The sequence below is a fragment of the Theobroma cacao genome, chromosome 9, assembly GCF_000208745.1.
Source record: "Theobroma cacao cultivar B97-61/B2 chromosome 9, Criollo_cocoa_genome_V2, whole genome shotgun sequence".
NCBI lineage: Eukaryota > Viridiplantae > Streptophyta > Magnoliopsida > Malvales > Malvaceae > Theobroma > Theobroma cacao.
Window position 1 is genome coordinate 4,333,895 of NC_030858.1, and position 20,716 is coordinate 4,354,610.

Here is a 20,716-nt window from a genome sequence, read left to right on the forward strand (position 1 = left end):
TGAAGTTACAGAACCAGAGCAATTAATGGTGGCTGGAAAAATGTAGAAGGTAATTGGTATATTGCATGATTTACTATACAAAGATATTGTAACATTACAATAAGCCCAGGTGAAAAAGTTAAAATGGGCTAAATCATGTATTTTGTTGCAAGCGTTTTGACAAAAGAATTCTTTTTGACAGCAAAACAACAATATGTCAAACATTACAAGAGAGCTCACTGTCAGGTTTTCTTCTTAAATTTTCTTTGAGCTTTTAGGTCCACCACAATGACAGTGATATTGTCTTTGCTTCCTTTCCTAAGAGCAAGCCTTGAGAGGTACTCTGCTGCAGCTTGAGCAGCAGGATCAACTTCCTCACCCCTTTCTGCAGACAATTTGTCACCATGTTTTTTATGCCAAAGAAGGATTTGCTTTCGTGCAACTTCGCAGGCTTCCTCATTTGTGATAACATCCCATAAGCCATCACTGGCTAAGATAAGACACTCATCTTCTTTTGCTCGAGGAACAAACATCACTTCTGGATCTGGAATAATCCATGGTTTTAAGTATCTGTCACCTGAGGATCATAATAGAAATGATAATCAAAGTCAATACTCATTAAGCAAATGATTATGAATTACAAATCACAGTGTTTAACTGCACCAAGGCTAATATATATATGCTAAGATGCAAATACTTGGAAAAGGATACGGCAAGGATTAGAAACACCTACCAATGGACCTTGACATAGCAAGAACACCAAAAACACGGGATCCTTTCCATTGTATAACCTTGCCTCCTGCAGCTTCTATTCTTGCACGTTCATCTTCTCTATCAGGCTGCAAAAGAGGTCATATGAGCATCATTTCTTTAAGAATAGGCTAGTTTCAACAAGTAGTCCAGCTGAAAGAAAACTGAAAATAGGAAAACTTGTCTTACTTTGTGGTCTACAGACAATGGCATGGGAAGTTTTCCATGGTAGAGAACTGCCCTTGAATCGCCACAATTGGCAACAATTATATGGGTTGAACTAATTATTGCAACAACAGCAGTAGAACCGGCAGTTTCAGGGGCAATAGGTTCATGATCAGTCTTATCCCCATCTGTGCCTCCATGAACTCCGCCAATCTCAGCATCGACTTTGATAAAACAATTGGAGAATGCTTTCTTCCATTGTTCCTGCCAATCGTGCCCAATATTTCCATCAAGCTTACATGCTTTCACAAGTTCTATCTCCTCGGCCAAAGCCAAACGCATTCGTTCACGGCAATAGTTTGCAACCTATGCAAAGAAATATTCTTTGATAAAATAAACCAACTTGGAAGAAAACACAGTACAAGTTGAGCCACAAAAATCCTATTTCCCACATATAGATCACTTGCAAAATAGAGGAACAGAAACCAAGAGAAACAGAGCAGAAGGGCATGAAGAATACCTGACAGCCTCCATGTCCATCATACACACCATAGAAATGAGCAGTTAAGTCGCTTAGATTATAATTCATTCCATTTGATATGCTATCAACCTTCAGCACTTGAGTTGGAACTTGTAAAAATCGAGGTATAGCTACAACAGCATCTTCCATCTCTGGTCTCCTGCCACACATGGATGTATATCCCCAAAGGGGTATGTTATTTAATTCCAACAGACACTGGCTTTCGGTTTTTCTTATCTTCTTTTGTTGTGGCACCTCAAGAAATGACTCAGATGATTTTGGATCAGACTCATCAGACCTATTGCCATCATCCCCTACAAGATCCACTGCGACCCTAATGACATCTTGAACATCACTAGTATTTCTTTCCCCCACCAGAGTAGTTGATGAATTTCTCTCAGAATTAACCTCTAAAGCTGACACCTCCTCAACACATGTGCTGCTGACATCACTAGCTACAGATTGAGAACATGAATTTGCACGATCACCGCTGAATGATATAGATCCATCTTCTTCACTTCCCTGATGATTGTATTCTCTAGAAATACAACTATCCTCAGTTTCTATTTGATTTGACAAAATGGCTCCATTATCTCCTCTGTTACCTTCACGTGCAGATAATGATGTTATACTTTCTCTGCATGATCTAGCAGCATGGAAACCTTGGTTTCCACCACAAATGAACTCGCAAGGTTGATTTGGCTTATTTTCAGGGAGTGACAACAAACTTGCCTTGTCTGCAATAAGCTTACACCCAGTGACGTCCATGTGTGTCATCATTCTCGAATCATTAGACATCACGTCACCTGGCCTAACGGCACAGGGACCAGCAATTTCTGTAGATATCTCCTCCATGATTCTCTTTTACCTGCAATAATCACCGCAAACCTCTAAAGTCTGAACCTTTCAAAATCATGCAAGCTACTACACTTCAAACTCCCTTTGCTTTCTTCTCATTCAGTCTGGTACAAGGAATAAATCGTATGGAATCCAAAAAGAATGAAATCACCTGCTGAGCCTATTTGCACAAATTTCAGGAAGGAAGAAACTAGTAAGTGCTGAAAACTGTCAACGAAGGAAAGCCAGGGAAAATGAAAATTTAGCTTGTGGCAATAAAAAAAGAGTAAATTTATAACCTACAATCGGATGCCTCTAGAGCGTATATACAACTTTCATATCTGGACTCTTCTCTGCCTAAAACGATCAAACAGAGATAGAAAAGATAGTGGAAAACTTCACTTTCTCCCTTTTAACCGACCCTTTTGAAGTTTGATCCGTAGGAAACGAGAAATATATAAAGAAAATCGTAAAAATTTTCCTACCTCTAACAAGTTCAAGGAAGTAAAAGCACATGGGGTCATGAATCCTGATAAAGTAATTCAACACATAATACAAGTTGAAAAGACCAGAAAAACACTAACAAAATCTGGTTCCCTGGATCTGAGGCAACTCATTTCAACCTCACGCAGCTTGGCGCTTCTCTCTCTCTTCAGTTTCTTTCAACTCTCCACCAAGTCATCGTTTAACCAACCAAAGCTAAAAAGGCAAAGCTGAGTCACCAACTAATCTTTCTCTGACGTTCCAGTTCCAGAAATCTCTTTATAGAACTTGTCTAAAGTATTTCAGGAACACTAACATAGAAACTATAGACAACTTTTCCTAAGAAGAACACATTAAAAGAAGGTGCAAGATTGATGGAGTTGCTTACTACTTTGAAACACTGCAATATCAAAATTAAGAAGCCAAAAAAAGAAAAAAACTGAAAATGGTAGATACCAGAAAAACAAAATGAGCAGCACACGTATCCTTTCAGACAAAGGAACAATTGATAACGTTAGAGAAACGAGTTAACTAAACCGACAGAATCTGCACGTAAGCTCATGACAAAAATTAAAAAGGTTGAAACATCCCAAGACAGAAGAGTTATTAGATTATCCTTGTAAGGAAGAAAAAGCATCAAGTAATTGTCTTTTAGCTTTTAATAATATGGGAGTTTAATAATGGAAAAATATCTCAAAGTGAATAAGTCCAATGGAGGATTTGCCACGTAAAAAGATCTGGAAATCAGGTTGGTGACCAAAGAGAGTGACGTGCAAAGCTCCTGTTTAGTCTTTGAATTTGTAAAAACGTTGGAATATTTAGAGAGAGAGAGGCAGGCTGAGGGGGGGTGATGAATGTATCTAATACGTCATAAGATAGGTGGGTGGATTCATGAACTGACACTCTAACTTCTTTTTCTTTAGAATGGCTTGGATTCTTTTTGTTTAGTATAGTTTTCTTGCCACCCCTCTTACTTTTTGCCACGTGCATATTTTTTCCTTCCTTTTCTGATTCTTAATTTTGCTAGTAGTGCATCCGAATTTGTCCCATTAAGATCATGGACGTAATTCTATGATTATATTTATAATAGAGTCTGGGGGAAATAGTAGAAAATGACTCCCCGTGACCGATCCTACTCTTTTTTAATTAAAACTTTGATTTAGTTTAAAAACTTTTCCTTTGACTAACAATTTCGGCATGGATATCTAAAGGTGTTCTATATGGGCCACGACTTCAGGAGCCCAAACATTGAGATTCTTTTTGTTTTTTTTTTTTTTGTTCTTGGATGAAATAGCTAAGCGTAAGGCATTAAAAAAGCAAGACAAAAAAAGCAAGAAAAGCCAAATATTCATGAGATTGTACATTTCCTAGGTGTCTCAAACCCCCTGGAAAGAATATATTCTCGATGCAGAATTTCCCTGCAAAACCTGACTAGAAATCTAAAATCCGTGACCTTGCTACGGTCGACTTCTTGATGCTTTCTTCAAGATGATGTTGCATTGCTGCTTTTGCAGCCTTCTCAAGGGAAAACTATACATGCACCTACAATTAATTAACTACCAAGAGAGAGAGAGAGAGAGAGAGAGAGATTTTATGCTAACTGAAAGCTATACAAATGCAGAGGGGAGGCTAGTCTCTGAATTATTTACTACAATGAACAGAGAAAATAGACTAACTTCATCAATTTCCTTATATTGTTTTGCATATCGATTCTCGAAATATAACATCAGGAATAATTTGAAGAAACTGAAGAAAATTTATCAAGACATAGTCTTCCCTAAACTCAGAAGTGTTGCAAGAAACTTAAGAAAATTCATTAGGACAATAGGTCATCACTAAACTGAGAAGTGCAGCAAAGCTGGAGGTTGAATCAAGGTTCTCAACAAATAAATCCCAGAAGTGTACCCCGCAATTATTTGGCCCCTATTGGACAAACCAAACAAAGCCTTGCAACTAAGACAAGAGTCTTCAGTTTCGAATGAATACTGAGATGCTCGGGAATGACACTTGAGGAGGCCAAGAAATGAATAATGTACAGCATCGTGCAGAAAACCACCTAGCAGCTTCAGACAGCATAAGTAATTAAATGTACACCTATGAGCCAGACCCAAAATTATGACATGAGGTGAAGCGTCAAAGGACATTTAAAATCTCAAAATGCATTAGAAGTTATACTATGAAAAGGGATGAAGTACTTAGGATATTGGTCTAGGGCTATAACCTGAAGGCCTTGACTAGGATGATAACAACTAAAGCAAATGTATACTAAAGCCTAAAATCTACCGTTGAGAGAAGAAATTATAATGGAAATTAAGTGCCAACATGAACAGGACCAGATTCTCGACAGGCCCATCCAATACTTCAAACTATGAATATAAAGCAAGGTGAGAGACATGAGCACTAAATCAAATGTACATTACAGAATATGATCATTTACTGCCATGCTTTCAACACTGTCCTAGAAGTGATGCCTTAAAAGTATGAAGTTCAGTGCCTTCCAATGCAAAAAAGACAAAAGAAGATATTTTCTTTTGGAAAAATAATTGCAAACAACATAAAGTTCAGGGAAAAGTTAATAGCCAAGACTAGAACAAGGTATTCTGGATTTACCTCAGTAGTAATGCAGGTTAATGGCCACTGTGGCAGATGGCATTCTAGCATTTAACCCAGGTCGATGGCTCTTGATCAGAAAATTAAGAGAGCAGTTTTACCTGCAAGCATTTTAGACTTCTTACTCAGAGAGAGAGAGGAGGAGGGAAGGGGGGGAGGAAAGCAAAGCCAAATTAATTAAAAATTAAGACTTAAAGCATAACCTAGTACCTGGAAGACAGTAAGAAATCAGTACACTAGAAAGACAGTAAAAAGAAGCTTGAATATGCTGCAACAACCTTTTAGTATGAGGTAAATAAGTGCAGTTGATAAAGATCTTACCATAGTTCCTGACAGATTATCGAAGTGAGAATCTGCAACTTTAATAAAGCAGGAAGGAGACAAAGCTAATAGTCTCTAGTCACCAAAATTCTTCTTTCTCTGTTTGACAAAAACTCAGCCAATTGTTGTCTTGACATCTTCACTGAACATTCCTATCTCTTAGCCTCAGAAGAGAACCTTCTTCATGAACAAACCTTAGGAGAAATTACTGCATCTGATATAACAACTTTCAACGGCAGTTGCAGTTGGCAAAGTGAAAATATAGACCCATAAACCAGAAAAGCAGGAAAGAAAACCCATATATTTTTACAAAATATAACTACTCTGACCAAAAAAACTAATTTTATTGGGAATATAAATGTATTTACAAGAAGAGCATTGCTCTCTGATTTGTAAAAGCTACAGCCAGGATACAGGGTTTGCTAAGATATAATTGCTAGACAAACTAACTTGTAGGAAGAAAAGATCTTTACAGTGGAAGTCACCGACTTAAGAGAAAAATTCAAGACGTCGAAAAGGTTCACTCGAAAATCAACTTGTGGGGGAGTCTACAAAGAATCTATATAACCTAATTGTGGGACCGGACAGCCAAACAACTATCCATGTAACGGTCATTTCTTGATGACAGTGATTATGTTTTTGTTTGTCAACAGTATAATGAACAAGACTATACAAAGAAAGCAACTCAAACCATCATATTCAAGTCGGAAAGATCATCCATTGGAATTTCAAGGCCCATGAAGTCATGATCTTGTAATCCATCATCATCAATGTTCAACCATGAACCCAGATCTTGTCCTGGTAGCTGCAAGTCATCCAATACATCCAGGCTAAACTCATCTTTCTCTTTGGCAGTATTATTAGCAGTTACCTCACTTGATTTTGATACAGAAGTTGATGGTTTGGGTTGCTCTGACATCTTGCCAAGAAGGCCATTTACAGAAACAGATAGTTGAGTTGTTTTCTGCTTAGGCTTTGTTTTTGATTTCCTTTCCCCCTTAACATTGGAAACTGGCCGACCAATCTTATTAGTTCCATTTCTAGATAAAACCTCTCTACCATGTCCCTTTCCTTCTCTGTCTCTCTCACTCCTCTTTCCCTTTGTACTGCTTGACAAAGAACTTCCAATGCCTGACTGTGCACTAGAAGTACCAATAGTACTACCAACTACGTCCTCCAGTAATAACTCTCTCTTTTTCACCCTGTTAGACCATGAGTCATCTTTAACAGTAGTTTGATCAGAAAACCGATTTGAGGGTGGAAGCAGATCAGAAGAATTGACAGCATAGCTATCTCCATTTTGACCTGCCAGAGAAGTAGTTGAGTGTGAGAAACCATGGAAGCTGCATAAAAGACCAAATTGACAATCCACAACTGAACTGCACCATAAGACAAAGTAAATGAAGAAGAAACAGAAGACAGAGTTCCGCAGACTGCAAAAAAGTACCATGACAAACAATTTGTATATGATTACATGGCATCAAACAGACTCACACAGACACGACTACACATGTGGGAATTAATGTACTCTCTCCATACACATCAAGTAAAATACCTGAAGTTCTAGCTTCCAGAGAACGTGTGGAGCTGTTGCCACATGGCTTCCCAGATTCACCGTCTGTAGGAGAATCTACTGATCGTGCACCATTTAGGCGGGAAGACCCAGAAAGAAACATGTCTCTAAGCATGGGCTCATCAAAGCAGCTCTTGCCTGTATCTTCAAATTTATGATATCGATCTAATGTCCGTTTAACAAATGCTAAGGCAGCTTGCTTGATCATTTTGTTACTGGAACTCTTCCCACCAGTAGCATTAGGACCCCAACAAGTCTATTAAAAGATTATTAACAAATCATCAGAAAAAAAATACCAGAATCATATCATAATATGTTAGGATCTAGCATGATAATCTAATGGGTAAATAAACAGTCAAACTTTTAGATGATTAAAATTCTCCATGGAAAATGGAAAGCTGTAACACACACACATGCACCGAGAACCAAGCAAATTTTATCACCTAGGTAGGAAACTCTGGAGGGGAAAGAAAACTAGAAGCAAACTCAAATTGCAGACAATATCCCACAATCTAACTACCATTCAGTTCTTAGCTGTTTAACTACCTTTGTCATTTATGCAGCTAAAGATAAAGAAACAAAAGTAAGAGTTATTAGATAAACCTTTCCTGGCCAAATTCTTCATAAGGCTATACAAAAAAATTCCACTATCTAAACCCCAGAGACTCAGATGGTGATAATTGATACTTGAGAACGTCAAAAGAAAACATCCAAGCATATTACCAGGAAGGGGAAGAACAAAGTATCCTGCCTCAGTTTAGATGCCATTCAACCAAATGACAGTCATGATTGAAAGTTGAAACAGATTCCACATATATGATCAAGGAGAACTGGAGAAGCATTATCCACTTGGAACTTAGATAGAAACCAAAATATTTATCCAGACCTTTGTTTAGATGTTGTCTCTTCACTATCTCAGTATCATGAGGAGTTTAAGCTACACAATAAGAGGTAGTCCTCTCCCATGACGATTTTCACCAACTTCAGTGAGTTTTTTTTTTTTTTTGGGGGGTGGGGGCAGTTGGTTAAGGTTAAACAATAATGCCATCCTGCCCATTTACATCTATTTTTTCTATTTCGTTTCTTTCGTTGTTAGTTTTAGTCCATCCAGACAACTATTTCCTTTAAAACCTTTTCCTCTAGACCAGAGCTTAGTTTCCACATTCTCATGCTAAAGGGCTGTACTAGATTAATTTGGCACAACGGTACTTAGCTCTGGCCACCCAAGACATAAAACTTTGCATGTCTGTGTCTGTGTCTGCGTGTGCAAATAAAAACCAAAAGAAAAAGGGGAATGTACATTAAGAGAATTACCATATACTTTTCATAAGCCATCGTGACAAGTTTGTCAAGAGCACGTTGTTCAAATTCCCTATATCAAAAGTCAGATGTTTTGATATAAGCTAGGCACCAAAGACTTCAAGTGAAAAGGCAAATGCATACAAAACTATATGGAGAAAAAGGGCGAAACAATACTTCTCCTGAATCTCCCTTGTTTCTGAGGCAGCTTTCAACAGTTTATCAAGCAAGCCTTTCTTCTTTGAAACCTATAGCATTCACAACAAAATTACAAATGAACCCATCAGAAAAAGTTTGATTTTTATGATGGAAAATCCAACAACAAATAAAGTAGCAGGGCACAGAAGAAAGATAGAATTTGTTGAATATCTTATGACAGTTATCAGAAAATGGAAGGGTGAAAACAATAGTGTAAAGGACAAAGAAAAAGGAAAATATTTGCATATCAGAGCTTCAACAATTCTGTCGAGAAACTACCTGTTCATTGTGCATCTCCTCCAGCTTACTAATGTCCTCACGGATTTCATCATCCTCCATCTGTCCTATGTCAGGCTGAAATAGAGTGAAATACATATAGTTAAATACATTAACAACCTTAATGTCAAGGATGAAACAGAACAAACCAGAGAGACACAAGCGTCTCCAGTAAACCACAGTAGAGTCAGAAAAAAAATCGCCTTCAAGATAATGAGAAGCTGCAGCAGACATACATGACCATTTGACAACCAACCATTCAGATGACAATACAAATGCAGACCAGATTGTTAGATCATGATTATTATCAATTTTGAAACAACAAAGAGAGAGAGCTTCCAACTGCAGGATGAAATAAAATTATGTGACGAGAAGGATAATGCAGCATTTAACATAAATGTTGATGTAGAAGTAGACCAACCGGTGGTTCCAAGAAAATTCCAATACTTTGAGCCTCCAAAAAGAGTTTCTCATTTATCTTCATATTCTCATACTGGAATTCTGAACAGACAATGCTAGGCATCAGCGGGTCTGAAAAAGTGCCATTCAGGCAATGACTAAAACTTGAGTTTATTCCTGTGTTTCCCAACATATCAATTTCTGGATCATCATTCTCTGGCTTCCCAGTTATCCTATAACTATTGACAGAAGCATGCCCAGTAGATTGGAAGTTAATAATATGACTCAAACCATTGGATCCCAATTCTCCATCCATCTCAAATCCAGTTCCATATAAGTCAAATGGGAGGTCTTCATTTCCACTGTCACTATCTTCTTCTGGAATTAGAGCTGCTATAAATCTCTGACAGAGGGGAATCACATTATTGTCCCTTGTCTCCAGGACCAACTGTTGTGAAAGGAGTTCAACAGTTGATGTTACAGCATCAATTCCAGCATCTCTTCCCTGTTCAAGCAACTCACATCCGTTGGAGATGATACTGCAACCATCTATGATAGAAGGAACTGGTGTTGATGCCAATTTGGTAAGTTCACAATTTCCCTGAAAGATTTGAAAAGAGCTAAGAGAGACTAATATAGTTGTGAAAAAGATGGTTCTTGCTTCAATAAGAAACAAGAAGGTATAACCAATCCTTCACTAAGCTACTTTTACCTTTTGATTTAAAACAGTGTGTTAAAAAAAGGGTTTAGGCACTGTATTGTCATCTTCTCTTTTTTTTTTTGGATTTTCCTAAAGGTGTTGCACTGTTATTAAAGACATGCAATTGATGACAAAACTCATAATTTTATTCTTAAATAAATAAATTTGACATGGTCAACTTTAGGATACCATAGTATTTATACCAAAAGCTAATAAGAAGATGAATTCTTGAGAAGCAGTCACATGCAAGGGTGAGCAATCAGTTAAGTTAGTTAAATTGGTCAAAAAATGTTCTTAACTGACTTAACCAACTTCCCCATATATTTCAACTGAACCAACAGACTTTCTTCTAGTAACCGATTAACCGACTTAATTTAGTTATTTCTGTTTTAACTGATTTTTTTTCAAAAGGAAATAGGCTTGAATGCAACCAAGCCTTCTTTTTTTTATTATTTTCATTTTTCTATGCTAATTACATAGTAGATAATCCAACAAACAAACATTACATAGTAAATAATCCAACATTTTTTTTTTCACTCATTTTAAAGTCGATTAATTCAGTTAGCCGAAAAAAAAAATTTAACCAAAATTAGCTGACTTAATTGACCCCCTTACCGAATTAACCATTTTAATGGAATTAATCGAACTAAGTTAACCTAATTTTATTGGTTAAGACGGTTTTAACCTACTTTTACACACCCCTAGGTATTGATGGTTGTCAAACCATGTGACTAGGGGAGTGCAAAAGTCGGTTAAAAGCGACTTAAACGACAAAATTTGGTCAATTCAATTCTAACTCAGTTAAGGGGAGTTGGTTAAGTTGGCTAATTTCGGTTAAAAAATTTTTGGTCGGTTAACCGAACTAAGCGACTCTAAAATGAGTGAAAAAAATGTTGAATTATTTATTATGTAATGTTTGTTTGCTTGATTATTTACCACATAATGTCTGTTTGTTGGATTATTTACTATGTAATTAGCATAGAAAAAATGAAAAAAAAAAATAGGCTTGGGTGAATTCAAACCCATTTTTTTAAAAAAATTCGGTTAAAACCAAATTAACTGAATTAAGTCAGTTAATCAGTTAATTCAGTTAATATAAGAAAGTCAGTCAATTCGGTTAAAATATATGGATAAGTCGATTAAGTCAGTTTTTTTTTTTTTTAAAGCGTCAGTTAAGTCAGTTTAATAGCATTTTTTGACCAATTTAACGGACTTAACCAGTTGCTCACCCTTATCTAAACGCAATATATATCAGCAAGTCAAAAGAAATTTATTTACTTAATTTAATTATTTATCTCATGCCTTCCCTCAAGATTTGATGAAAACATAAATAATGACAACACCCCATGCCTGTTGTAGTGGTTGTAACCCCTGAATGGAGGGTCAAGTTCTAGGTTCAATTCCCCCCTTGCCCCCCACCTGGTTGAAAAGAAATCCCCCACCCTTGGCTGAAAAGGAGATAACATAAATTGCAGCCAACAGTTCATTTGTAATGGCATTGAATAAAAGATTTAATCCAAAAAGATTTTTCCAATGATCTTTTTTTTTTTTCTAAAAAATGGACTGCATTAAGGGGTTTTGAGAGCCACACAAGATAGTAAAAATATAATTCCCAGGGTCTCCTAATAACAGCGACTATCAATCTTATTAAGTGGCACAAGGAACATTACCTGCTGCTTCAAATAGGCAATATCTACATCAGACATGAAACCAAGAAATGGCTCCATCTGCCTCCAAAAGGAGTTGGGAAAGGCATGAGCTGCAACGACAGTAAAATCAACCAATGGCAAAAGACAAATTTTGAACCAAAGAAAATAACAAAATTTTGACAATAAAATGACCAAAGATTTCATAAGGCATTACCAAAACTGACAAGAGCATTTACAGCAGCCACCAACTCTTCATGTCCATCCTCTGAACTAACTAAGAAAGTTATACCAAAAGTGATTAGAAGACACAAACATGGAGTCACCGATTTAGAAATTCAGAAAATCTTTGTTAAGCATAGATAAAAATCCAAGGTAATTTTTTAAGTTAGCTTCAAGTATAACTACCAAGAAGATCTGCAGCCGCATTGATTGCTGCATGCTTCTGTCGTGCATAGGCCTTGCGGTCAGTGAGCTTCCTAGTTGGAGGACGACCAGCCTTGCTGAGCAAAACAATCATCAAACTATGAGATTTCAATCACAATAAAGGAAAGAATATTGGAGAAAAAGGTAACAGGTGGTCAGGTAGGAAGGAATATTTAACCTTTCAGCCTTATCCAAACCAAGCCTGGCACTTCTGAGCTGTTTTGCTGTGCCCACATTACCAAACTTCTCAACTGTCATTGGCATAACAGACCTCGTAGAAGTAACACCCCGCCCAGTCCTCCCTTGTCGACGTACACCATCTCCAATGTCTTCTCCAGTCATCAGCTTAGTCTTTCTTGATGGCAGGACCAAAGTAGATACTTTTTGAACATTCTGTCCAGCTTTCTCATCCATTTCATCAGACTTTTTCACCTTCTCTTTAGATTTAATTTCAGCAGCCGCAGACTCCTCACTCTCAGAAAGAGCAGCCGTAGATAAGGCATCACCTTTTAGTTTAACTTGTTGGGGAGAACTGCTTGACAAGCGTCTAGCAAATCCTGACCCAATTTCATTGCCTGCCATATCAGACACAGTATCCAGAGATGGAGTTTCATCATTACTTGAAACAATAGGAACAAGATTTGTTCGTCTTGCAGTACGGGAGCTCTTCTGAGGTCTCTGGCCAGCCCAGTGGGCAACAGGTGGTGATGAAGACCGAGCAGATGTGGTGCGTTTGCGATTATTGGCTCCACCAGCAGTAGGTGGTTTATTTGTACAGTGAGAAAGCTCCCAGTCATTTGATGCAGTTGCTCTATGAACAACTGGTGACAATTTTGGAGCAACTCCAGAACCTGATCGTGGACCGCGAATAGATGCATTCATTTTTGTGCTTGATGTAGGACTAGCTGAATTAAATTCGTCACGAACACTCATCCTGCACATTGTGCAGAACAACAGGCATAAAAATAAGTACACATACTGTAGTAAGGCCTCAAAGAGAAAAGTACTCCAGGAGCCAGAAATAAAGATACCTCAAATGACAAAACAAAGGCTTTATAAGACAGAAATGGACCAGAGAAATTTATGCAAAAAATAGAAAATGAAATATGTAGAAAACTCTGCATACTTGTTAACAGCTCTGAGATTCACTCTCTCTTTATCGGAAGCAACAGGACGATCTCTCCTATCATTGAGAAGGGGACTGCTGTCCAGATCAGACCTAGGTACAGATGATCGTGGACCCAAGCCTGTCGGCTGTGAGATGCCTTCTGATTTTCCAACTCCGGCAGATCCATTAGCAATCCCTGACCTACAATAAGTTATATATTTATTAATATAAAATTATGAATAAAATACATCAAAAAATTAAAAATAAATGTAAAGGAAGGTTCAATTAACAGAGTGCTCTAAATAAGAAATTTGAAGAAATGGCACACAAAGAAAGACCCCTAACACAATTTTTCCTACAGCCAGCATAATGATCATCTATTAAGGAAACTACATCCCTCTATAGGGTGAGGTGATGGCCCCAATAAGAGTTCTTCCTTAGTGTGTCGCAATCATTGGATTTGATCTTAATCAGAAGGTTAGGTCAAAACATGACTAAAGTTTTCTACCTCTCAAGCATAATGTGCAAGATGGATAAAATAATAGGGTAGGTTTATTATATAGTTCAAAAAACACAATTCAATTAAAACTAGTACATTCACCATCTTATACTTCTCTGGCAAAAACTCTAGTGTAAATGCACCTTTAAGGCACTAGTTAATGTCCTATGCACTAAAGGCATAAGCATCTTCGCATAAAGCAGAGCTCCTATGGTGCATTCAAGTGATTAGATCTTGACCAGAATGGTGCCGAATAAGACAATACAGCACAGGATGATACAGGTGGATTAAGCATAAAAAATGAATATGAAAACATGAACAAAAGTTTACCATATGTGTATATATATATATGGTCAAAATAGAATAAGAAACTCAAACGATAAATATAGAACTGGAATCAGAATAAAAAAGAACCTCAAAAGCATAAAATACAAGCTTGACATCTGCAATTTATACCCTACACAACATAGGCAATTAAAAACAAAGACAAAGAAAGAATGCAGTCCCGGCATGATGAATCAGGTTACAAGAGAATATTGACCAAAGCTGCTACTGCCATCATTATTATGATTGATGCCCCTTATTCCCACAGATCTCTTGGCAGTGGGCTGAAAATATCGATCATAATATGTTGGTAATTACATTAATGATTCTTGTATTGTTATGGTAATTGCTTCCACTGATACTAGGGGTTAGTAACACTCAAGGGTGCTTGTCCTCCTAGCACCCCACAGTTACAGGTGGCAAACAGGTAAGTCTGGGTTCAGGTTTTTCCAGGTTCAAGTTTTGATTTTTCGGGGTTCGGGTCTTTGACTTTTTTGTCAATTCAGGTTTGGGCAGGTTCAAGTTCCAGTTGGTTTGCCACCTCTAACCCCAATGGATGCCCTCAATGTTACTTAGGCAAGCATTCAAATAATCACCATGACATATGCACAGTAGTAGCACCTTCAGCAGACCTACCTGAACCCGTGGGAGTCATTATTTAATCTTGATCGAGCATCAGTAACAGGCCTTTGCTGCATTCCCTGTTTAGATTCCCGATACCCTTCAATGGGTTTAGTTGATACCATACTTGGAGATACATCAGGTTTTATCCCAGAACGCTTTTTCTTCATCTTTGCCTTTTCCCATCCATCAACACCACCAGATAAAGTTCGATCTTCACCCTGAACTGCACCACTATTTGAAACCCTGAGCATTTCCCTGTCCCTATCTGCATTACCAGGCTGCCTGACTAGAGCATTATTCCGCATATCCATCTAGATTCATTGGAAAAATTGTTAAGTCTTCTCTTCAAGAGATAGTGATGCAAAAAAGGCACACCACATGCAAATTCGGTAACAAGCCACCCAGATGAGGCCAAAGATAAAGCAACTATGAAGAAGAGCAAGAAAATGCAATGTAAAACCATATCCGTATTAGTGCATGTACAAAACAGAATATTATGTGGATTCTTGTCACAGGAAATGGGTTTCGTGTCACTTGCATAAATACTAACTCAATGATTGACAGTACATAAGGAAATCTACTAAAAAGGAAGCATAAAGAGAACAAATCCACCATCACCACCTATTTGGATCAAAAGAAAGAAGTGAGGTTTTGATTAAGTGACCAATGGAAAAGAAGAAATCAACTAGTAGTGTAGAAACATGAAGGAAACACCAGAGAGAAGAAATCAAAGAAGGGATATTGACAACAATAATTACATTGGGACATGAAATTCTTTGATCCCAATCAGACTTGAATATAAAACATAAAACATCCATTGCACAGTTAATTAAATAAGCTATATCAGGCCCAAAGACATATAAGATTCTAATATTACCATTACAGAAAATGCATAGAGATGGAAGATATCAAAGATACAAACCCTCACATCCACCAGAGAAGTTCGAGTACGTTTATTTGGAACAGCACTTTTAGGCCTTTCTTCTAACTTTTGCTGTTCAAATTCAAAACCTCCTGCGATGGAATGATTATGCATTCCCATCTTACCAATGGTTGGCCCCAAGACTGACCGATCACTAGATAACAAGGCATTAGGTCGGTCACTAGAAAAGCTTTCTGATCGAGATCTCTTCTTAGATGGTATGCTTGGGAAAAACTTGTTGAATACCGATAAGGCTTCATTGAAAGTTTTCATACGCTCCCTGTTAACTAATACACTTTAATAACTAATGACAACTTCAATTCAAAATACACCATTTACAAAGAAATACCTGGCTTTGACAGCGCAATCACGTAGACCAGCCTTAACTCGTTTGATTTCCTCTGGTATGGGAAAAGGCAGCAGCTTGCCTTTTGACAAAACAGTAGGAGATTCATCAGCAGAAATGCCAAGAGCAACATTAATGTGCCGTTTAAAGTCTCCTTGACGATTAGACTTATGATCAGCAGCGACCACCTTGGGATCAAAACGCAAGCATTGGAAGAAGTTGGATACATCTCCTTGGGCTAATAAACTCCTTGACATACCTGGCAGAGAAGATAGAATTGGATTCTCCATGGTCTCACGAAAGCTACCTGATCTGTCTAATTGAGCAGCTAAGTGGGCTCCACGCTGCCCGCTGGTGTACAGCGGCCTATCTGGGCTACCAGAAGACAGATCAAACTTGCTAGATGTCGCCATTGCATCAGATTTTGCAAATCCACAGTCTTACAAAGCCAATAAATACAGCGGTGCATGACAAAATTGTATTATAACAGCACATAAAGGCTGATTTAAACTGTTAAGGACAATGGAGAACTTATCTGCAAAGGAGAAAAACCTTAGGATAAGCATATAAAATTTGTATTAGACTCCAAATAAGCCCAATACTACCTCAAAATTCATGTTGTTGTATGCTTATGCTCACATAAAAAAATACACTAGAAGTAGTAGGTTAAATTAAGTCTTAATATAATCACTAGTAGTTATAAGAATTATCAAAGGCCAGGAAACTAAGATTTATTCATCACCTTCCACTGCCTGTGCAATAAAATTTTCCTGTCTTAGTATAAGACAACAGTGTTTTCCAAAGGTTAAGATGGGCATTATAGTAGCTGGCATTTAGGTTTTGGATTAATGGTTGAATGGTGATCAATTTGCATAATTAGCTAGATAAATTCATGAGTAGAGACCTTATGGTATGCATGATAACATAATAGGTGGGAATAGAGGGATTTTCATCAAAACAAAAAAATTGTTTAATCAATAAAACAACAAGGAAAAGGCACCCCAAATAAATACAAGAAATGACAGCAGTGAATTCAAGTAACAGCAACAACAAAAGGAAACCTTCAGAAAACAAAGGTTACAACAAATAGAGTACAAATGGATGTCATAAAGAGACACACTCAACTGAACATGAGACTCAACAACAAACAAGTTATCCACGAATAAATTTTCCTTTCTACATGCACATCCTACATAACATTTTAGGCAATTATTTTATCCCACTCCGCCTCTACCACTGACTGAATTTGTTTTACCTTCTTCCTGTCCCCACAATGGTCTCAGGTTGAATCAAAATCCTCTTTGAAAAACATCTAAATGTCAAGTTTTAGGTTGTTGATCCTCTAACTTCCGACAAATACATTCAATTCTTCTTCCAGATATAATTTCAATCTTCTGATACTGGCATTTAAAAGATATGTATACCCTTGCACACAGATATTTTATTAGAGCACCTATTTGTTCCTTAGGTACAGAATTACTGTATTAAGCAAGTTGGAATTAGAAATTCATTTATCTCTTCCTTTCATATATGACAATCAAATGTTTATGTTCTATTCATCTACTAGTTACTTACAAATGCAGCTTAAATGACTTTCAAGCCTCACTTCAAATACTATGTTGATCCTAAAATTTCCTCACCTTAAAACAGCTAGCAAAGTGCCAGAGGTATACAATCAACTAGAAATTCGAAGTAATCCTCAATGCTCTGATTAACGCAATAACCTCAATGCTCTGATTAACACAATAACCTCAACAACTCTGTAATCAGAAGCTACCAAGACTGCACTAACATACATATTTAGGGTATTCCATAAGCCTAATACTTGGTAAATAAGTAAAGACAAATTAACATAACCTAAAATACCCTGAATATAAATAGGGTTTTGCTAACGAGTGCCCTAAGGGCACTCTTTAAGGTTACCATATTAAACAATATTTTCTCCCAACGCATTGGAATTCCCACATTACAAATAGTATCTTAACTAACTTTAAAAAGTGCCCTTAGGGCAATCATCAGCAAAACCCATATCAAATTATTTAAATAAATTTTGAATTGTATAACTCCATCTGGATCACCCTCCCAAGCATCAAATGACCAATTCCAAAAATTGTTATTAAGGTTATCTGTCGGTCTCTTCAGTACACACGTACACCAGCACGACAAGTACATCATTATCAGAATCATGAATCATAAATAAATAAAAAAAAACACAAATCAAATCTGGATATATGTGTAGCAAAACCTTTTATAACCATACAATTAACACTTTAGAACTTATGAAAGACATATGGAATAGATAATAAATGAATGTAGACATGAGGCGCTGGCATCTCGATTCATAAGAAAATGCCATTAAGAGAACCTGCCAGAATCATCAACTATCTTATTATGATTCATGACAGTGCATCATACACTCATTAGGAAGAAAATGTTAAATAATTTAGCTTAATATATCTGATAGAGTCATAGTTCAATAAAAGTTAACCACACGCAACAATTTCAGCACATTAATTACACTCAAACACAAGAACACTACTATTATTTAACTAATTGCCCACAGCTGAGCAATAGATTCTATACTTTATATTATATCAACAAATTAAATATCTACCACACCCAATTTAAGACAGAAGAAGACCACAATCATTTAACTAATTTGGAACTGATTGTGATTTCAGTTGGCAAAGATTTCGTGCATATAGCAGTTAGCAAGAGCACCATTCCCATTTTAATTATTTCCTACTCAACATTGCTCTTCTGTTTCTCCCTTTTTCGACCATGACAAGAAAACATACATATAATTGCCTTCAACTTCACTTTCCTTACTCCAATTAATTCCAAGCTAAATCCGCATCACATGAATGCAAAACAAAGCATTATGCGCATTTTTCTTGAGTTAAGTTACTCAATATTTCTTCATTTTTTGATTACACATCAAAATCCAGCTTCAACAAAGGAAATGCTCTATTTTACACAGTAAAGCCAGTCTAAGCACAAAAATTACCATTTTATCCTCTAATTCCTCGACTTTACATCTCAATCACACTTCATTCATCAAACCTCAACAATTGAAAAAAATAATAGTAATACTAACAAAAAATTTGCAGGAAAACCCTAAAATCTAAATCAACACGAATATTAGAAAACAATAATCAAATAAAAAGTCAATTAAAGAAATAAAAAAGTTCAAAAAATTAAAAAGAAGGAAACCCTAGAGCTTGCAATCAAGAATGTGAGTACAAATCTACCTTCGATGAATCGCGAGAAAAGGTGATGGCGGAGGCTGTAATTTTCAGCAAGATAATTAGATTCTTTAAATTACGGGTACGAATTTGATTTACGTAATTGATTCGAAGCTCGAAATCGAAAGTGGAAAGTTCGTACATGGCCATGGAGGTCGAAAGCGCCCCTGTGTTTTGATCGGCAATGAAATTGGGTTAAATTAAATGACGGTTATACCCATGGTTCGTTGTCCTGGATTCGAAGTTGTCCAGCTTCGGAACGGGGGGTTTTTTGGGTAAGAAACATACGTTGAGCCGGCTCCTAAGACAGCTCGTAGTTTATGTAATGTGGGAGTTTTGGGTATGTTTGTCTTAGTGAAAATTTAACAAAAAAATATGATAATTCAGTTAAAAGGAAGATTTAGAGCATGCTTCGATATTTTTTTATTTTTATTTTTTAGGTTAAGTTACATTTAATTTAATAAAATAATTATTTTTTAAAATAAACATTTTAAGAGAAACCTGAATAGCTATTACGAGGACTTTCTTGATAATAACTATTTTAAATTGTTGAGAATAAAAAAAAATTTGATTAGATAAATATACTTTTTTATAATTTAAAAAGTTATCATATAAAAAAAACACTAAACGTATTTTTTTCTCTCTCTTCCTCACTCCTTCTCTCTCTAAAACACAAAATTTTTTTATTTCATTTTCAAAAAAAAAGAAAATGAAAATATTTAAATATTATTTAACTATAATAAAATATAAATATATTATTTAATAGTATTATTTGAATATAATAAATGTAATAAAAATATTATTTAGTATTATTTAAATTTAATGAAGAATATTTTATCTTTTAATATTAAATATTATTTAATTATAATAAAAAGTTTAATTATCTTCTAATACAAAATATTATTAAATTTATAATAAAAATATGTTTGTATTTTTGGTGAAAATATTATTTAATTATATAAAAGTTATTTTGATTTTATTGCTTAGAATATTTTTATCTTTTAAAAAAATAAATTCTTTAATTTTAATAAAGAGTATTTTTTTCATCATAATATTTTTGTTTTTTAATTAAAAATTTTTAAATTTTAATAAAGTGTATTTTTATCTTTTACCCATTATTCCTTAATTATTTTTAAAATTATTCTTACCAACTAAATAATATAATAAGTAATAATATCAACTTCTACCATATTCCATTTCCATGAATTAATCTACTTAATAATTATTCTTCTTATATTCTATTTTCTTGGAATAGCTATTATATTCTCATTTCATTCTTTCTAATAAACCAAGCATGTTATTAGACTATAGATTATCGAACACAACAAAAAAATTATTTCCTTTTTTTGAGTAAGAAAATCTTTTTTAGTTGGTGATATGTAACGGTAGAAAAAAAATTATATTATAAAATTAAATGTATATAAAAATTAAAATAATATGTTACCGATGTGAATGATATATATATA

The 20,716-nt window shown here is 35.8% G+C and overlaps 2 protein-coding genes across 8 annotated transcripts; both read right to left on the bottom strand.

Moving 5' to 3' along the window:
- On the bottom strand, positions 42-3,374 carry LOC18588344 (protein phosphatase 2C 77). Of its 3 annotated transcripts, none has more exons than XM_007012682.2 (5): positions 2,836-3,374; positions 1,415-2,282; positions 919-1,260; positions 713-818; positions 42-556 (listed from the first exon to the last, which is right to left on the bottom strand). In XM_007012682.2, the coding sequence occupies exons 2-5, from the start codon at positions 2,267-2,269 to the stop codon at positions 222-224; spliced, it is 1,638 nt and encodes a 545-aa protein (XP_007012744.2). In that variant the 5' UTR covers positions 2,270-2,282; positions 2,836-3,374; the 3' UTR covers positions 42-221. The 3 variants fall into 3 exon arrangements, with proteins under 3 accessions (XP_007012744.2, XP_007012743.2, XP_017982816.1); XM_007012681.2 differs by lacking the exon at positions 2,836-3,374 and adding an exon at positions 2,424-2,727; XM_018127327.1 differs by lacking the exon at positions 2,836-3,374 and having other exon boundaries at positions 1,415-2,727.
- LOC18588345 lies at positions 4,402-19,452 on the bottom strand. 5 transcript variants are annotated; one of them, XM_018127324.1, is made up of 17 exons: positions 19,257-19,452; positions 16,009-16,540; positions 15,660-15,939; positions 14,750-15,048; positions 13,309-13,491; positions 12,361-13,116; positions 12,165-12,259; positions 11,974-12,033; positions 11,781-11,869; positions 9,433-10,011; positions 9,015-9,089; positions 8,715-8,785; positions 8,553-8,610; positions 7,221-7,494; positions 5,666-6,970; positions 5,345-5,445; positions 4,402-4,790 (listed from the first exon to the last, which is right to left on the bottom strand). In XM_018127324.1, the coding sequence occupies exons 2-15, from the start codon at positions 16,416-16,418 to the stop codon at positions 6,351-6,353; spliced, it is 3,849 nt and encodes a 1,282-aa protein (XP_017982813.1). In that variant the 5' UTR covers positions 16,419-16,540; positions 19,257-19,452; the 3' UTR covers positions 4,402-4,790; positions 5,345-5,445; positions 5,666-6,350. The 5 variants fall into 5 exon arrangements, with proteins under 5 accessions (XP_017982813.1, XP_017982814.1, XP_017982812.1 ...); XM_018127325.1 differs by having other exon boundaries at positions 4,407-4,828; positions 15,666-15,939; XM_018127323.1 differs by having other exon boundaries at positions 4,407-4,797.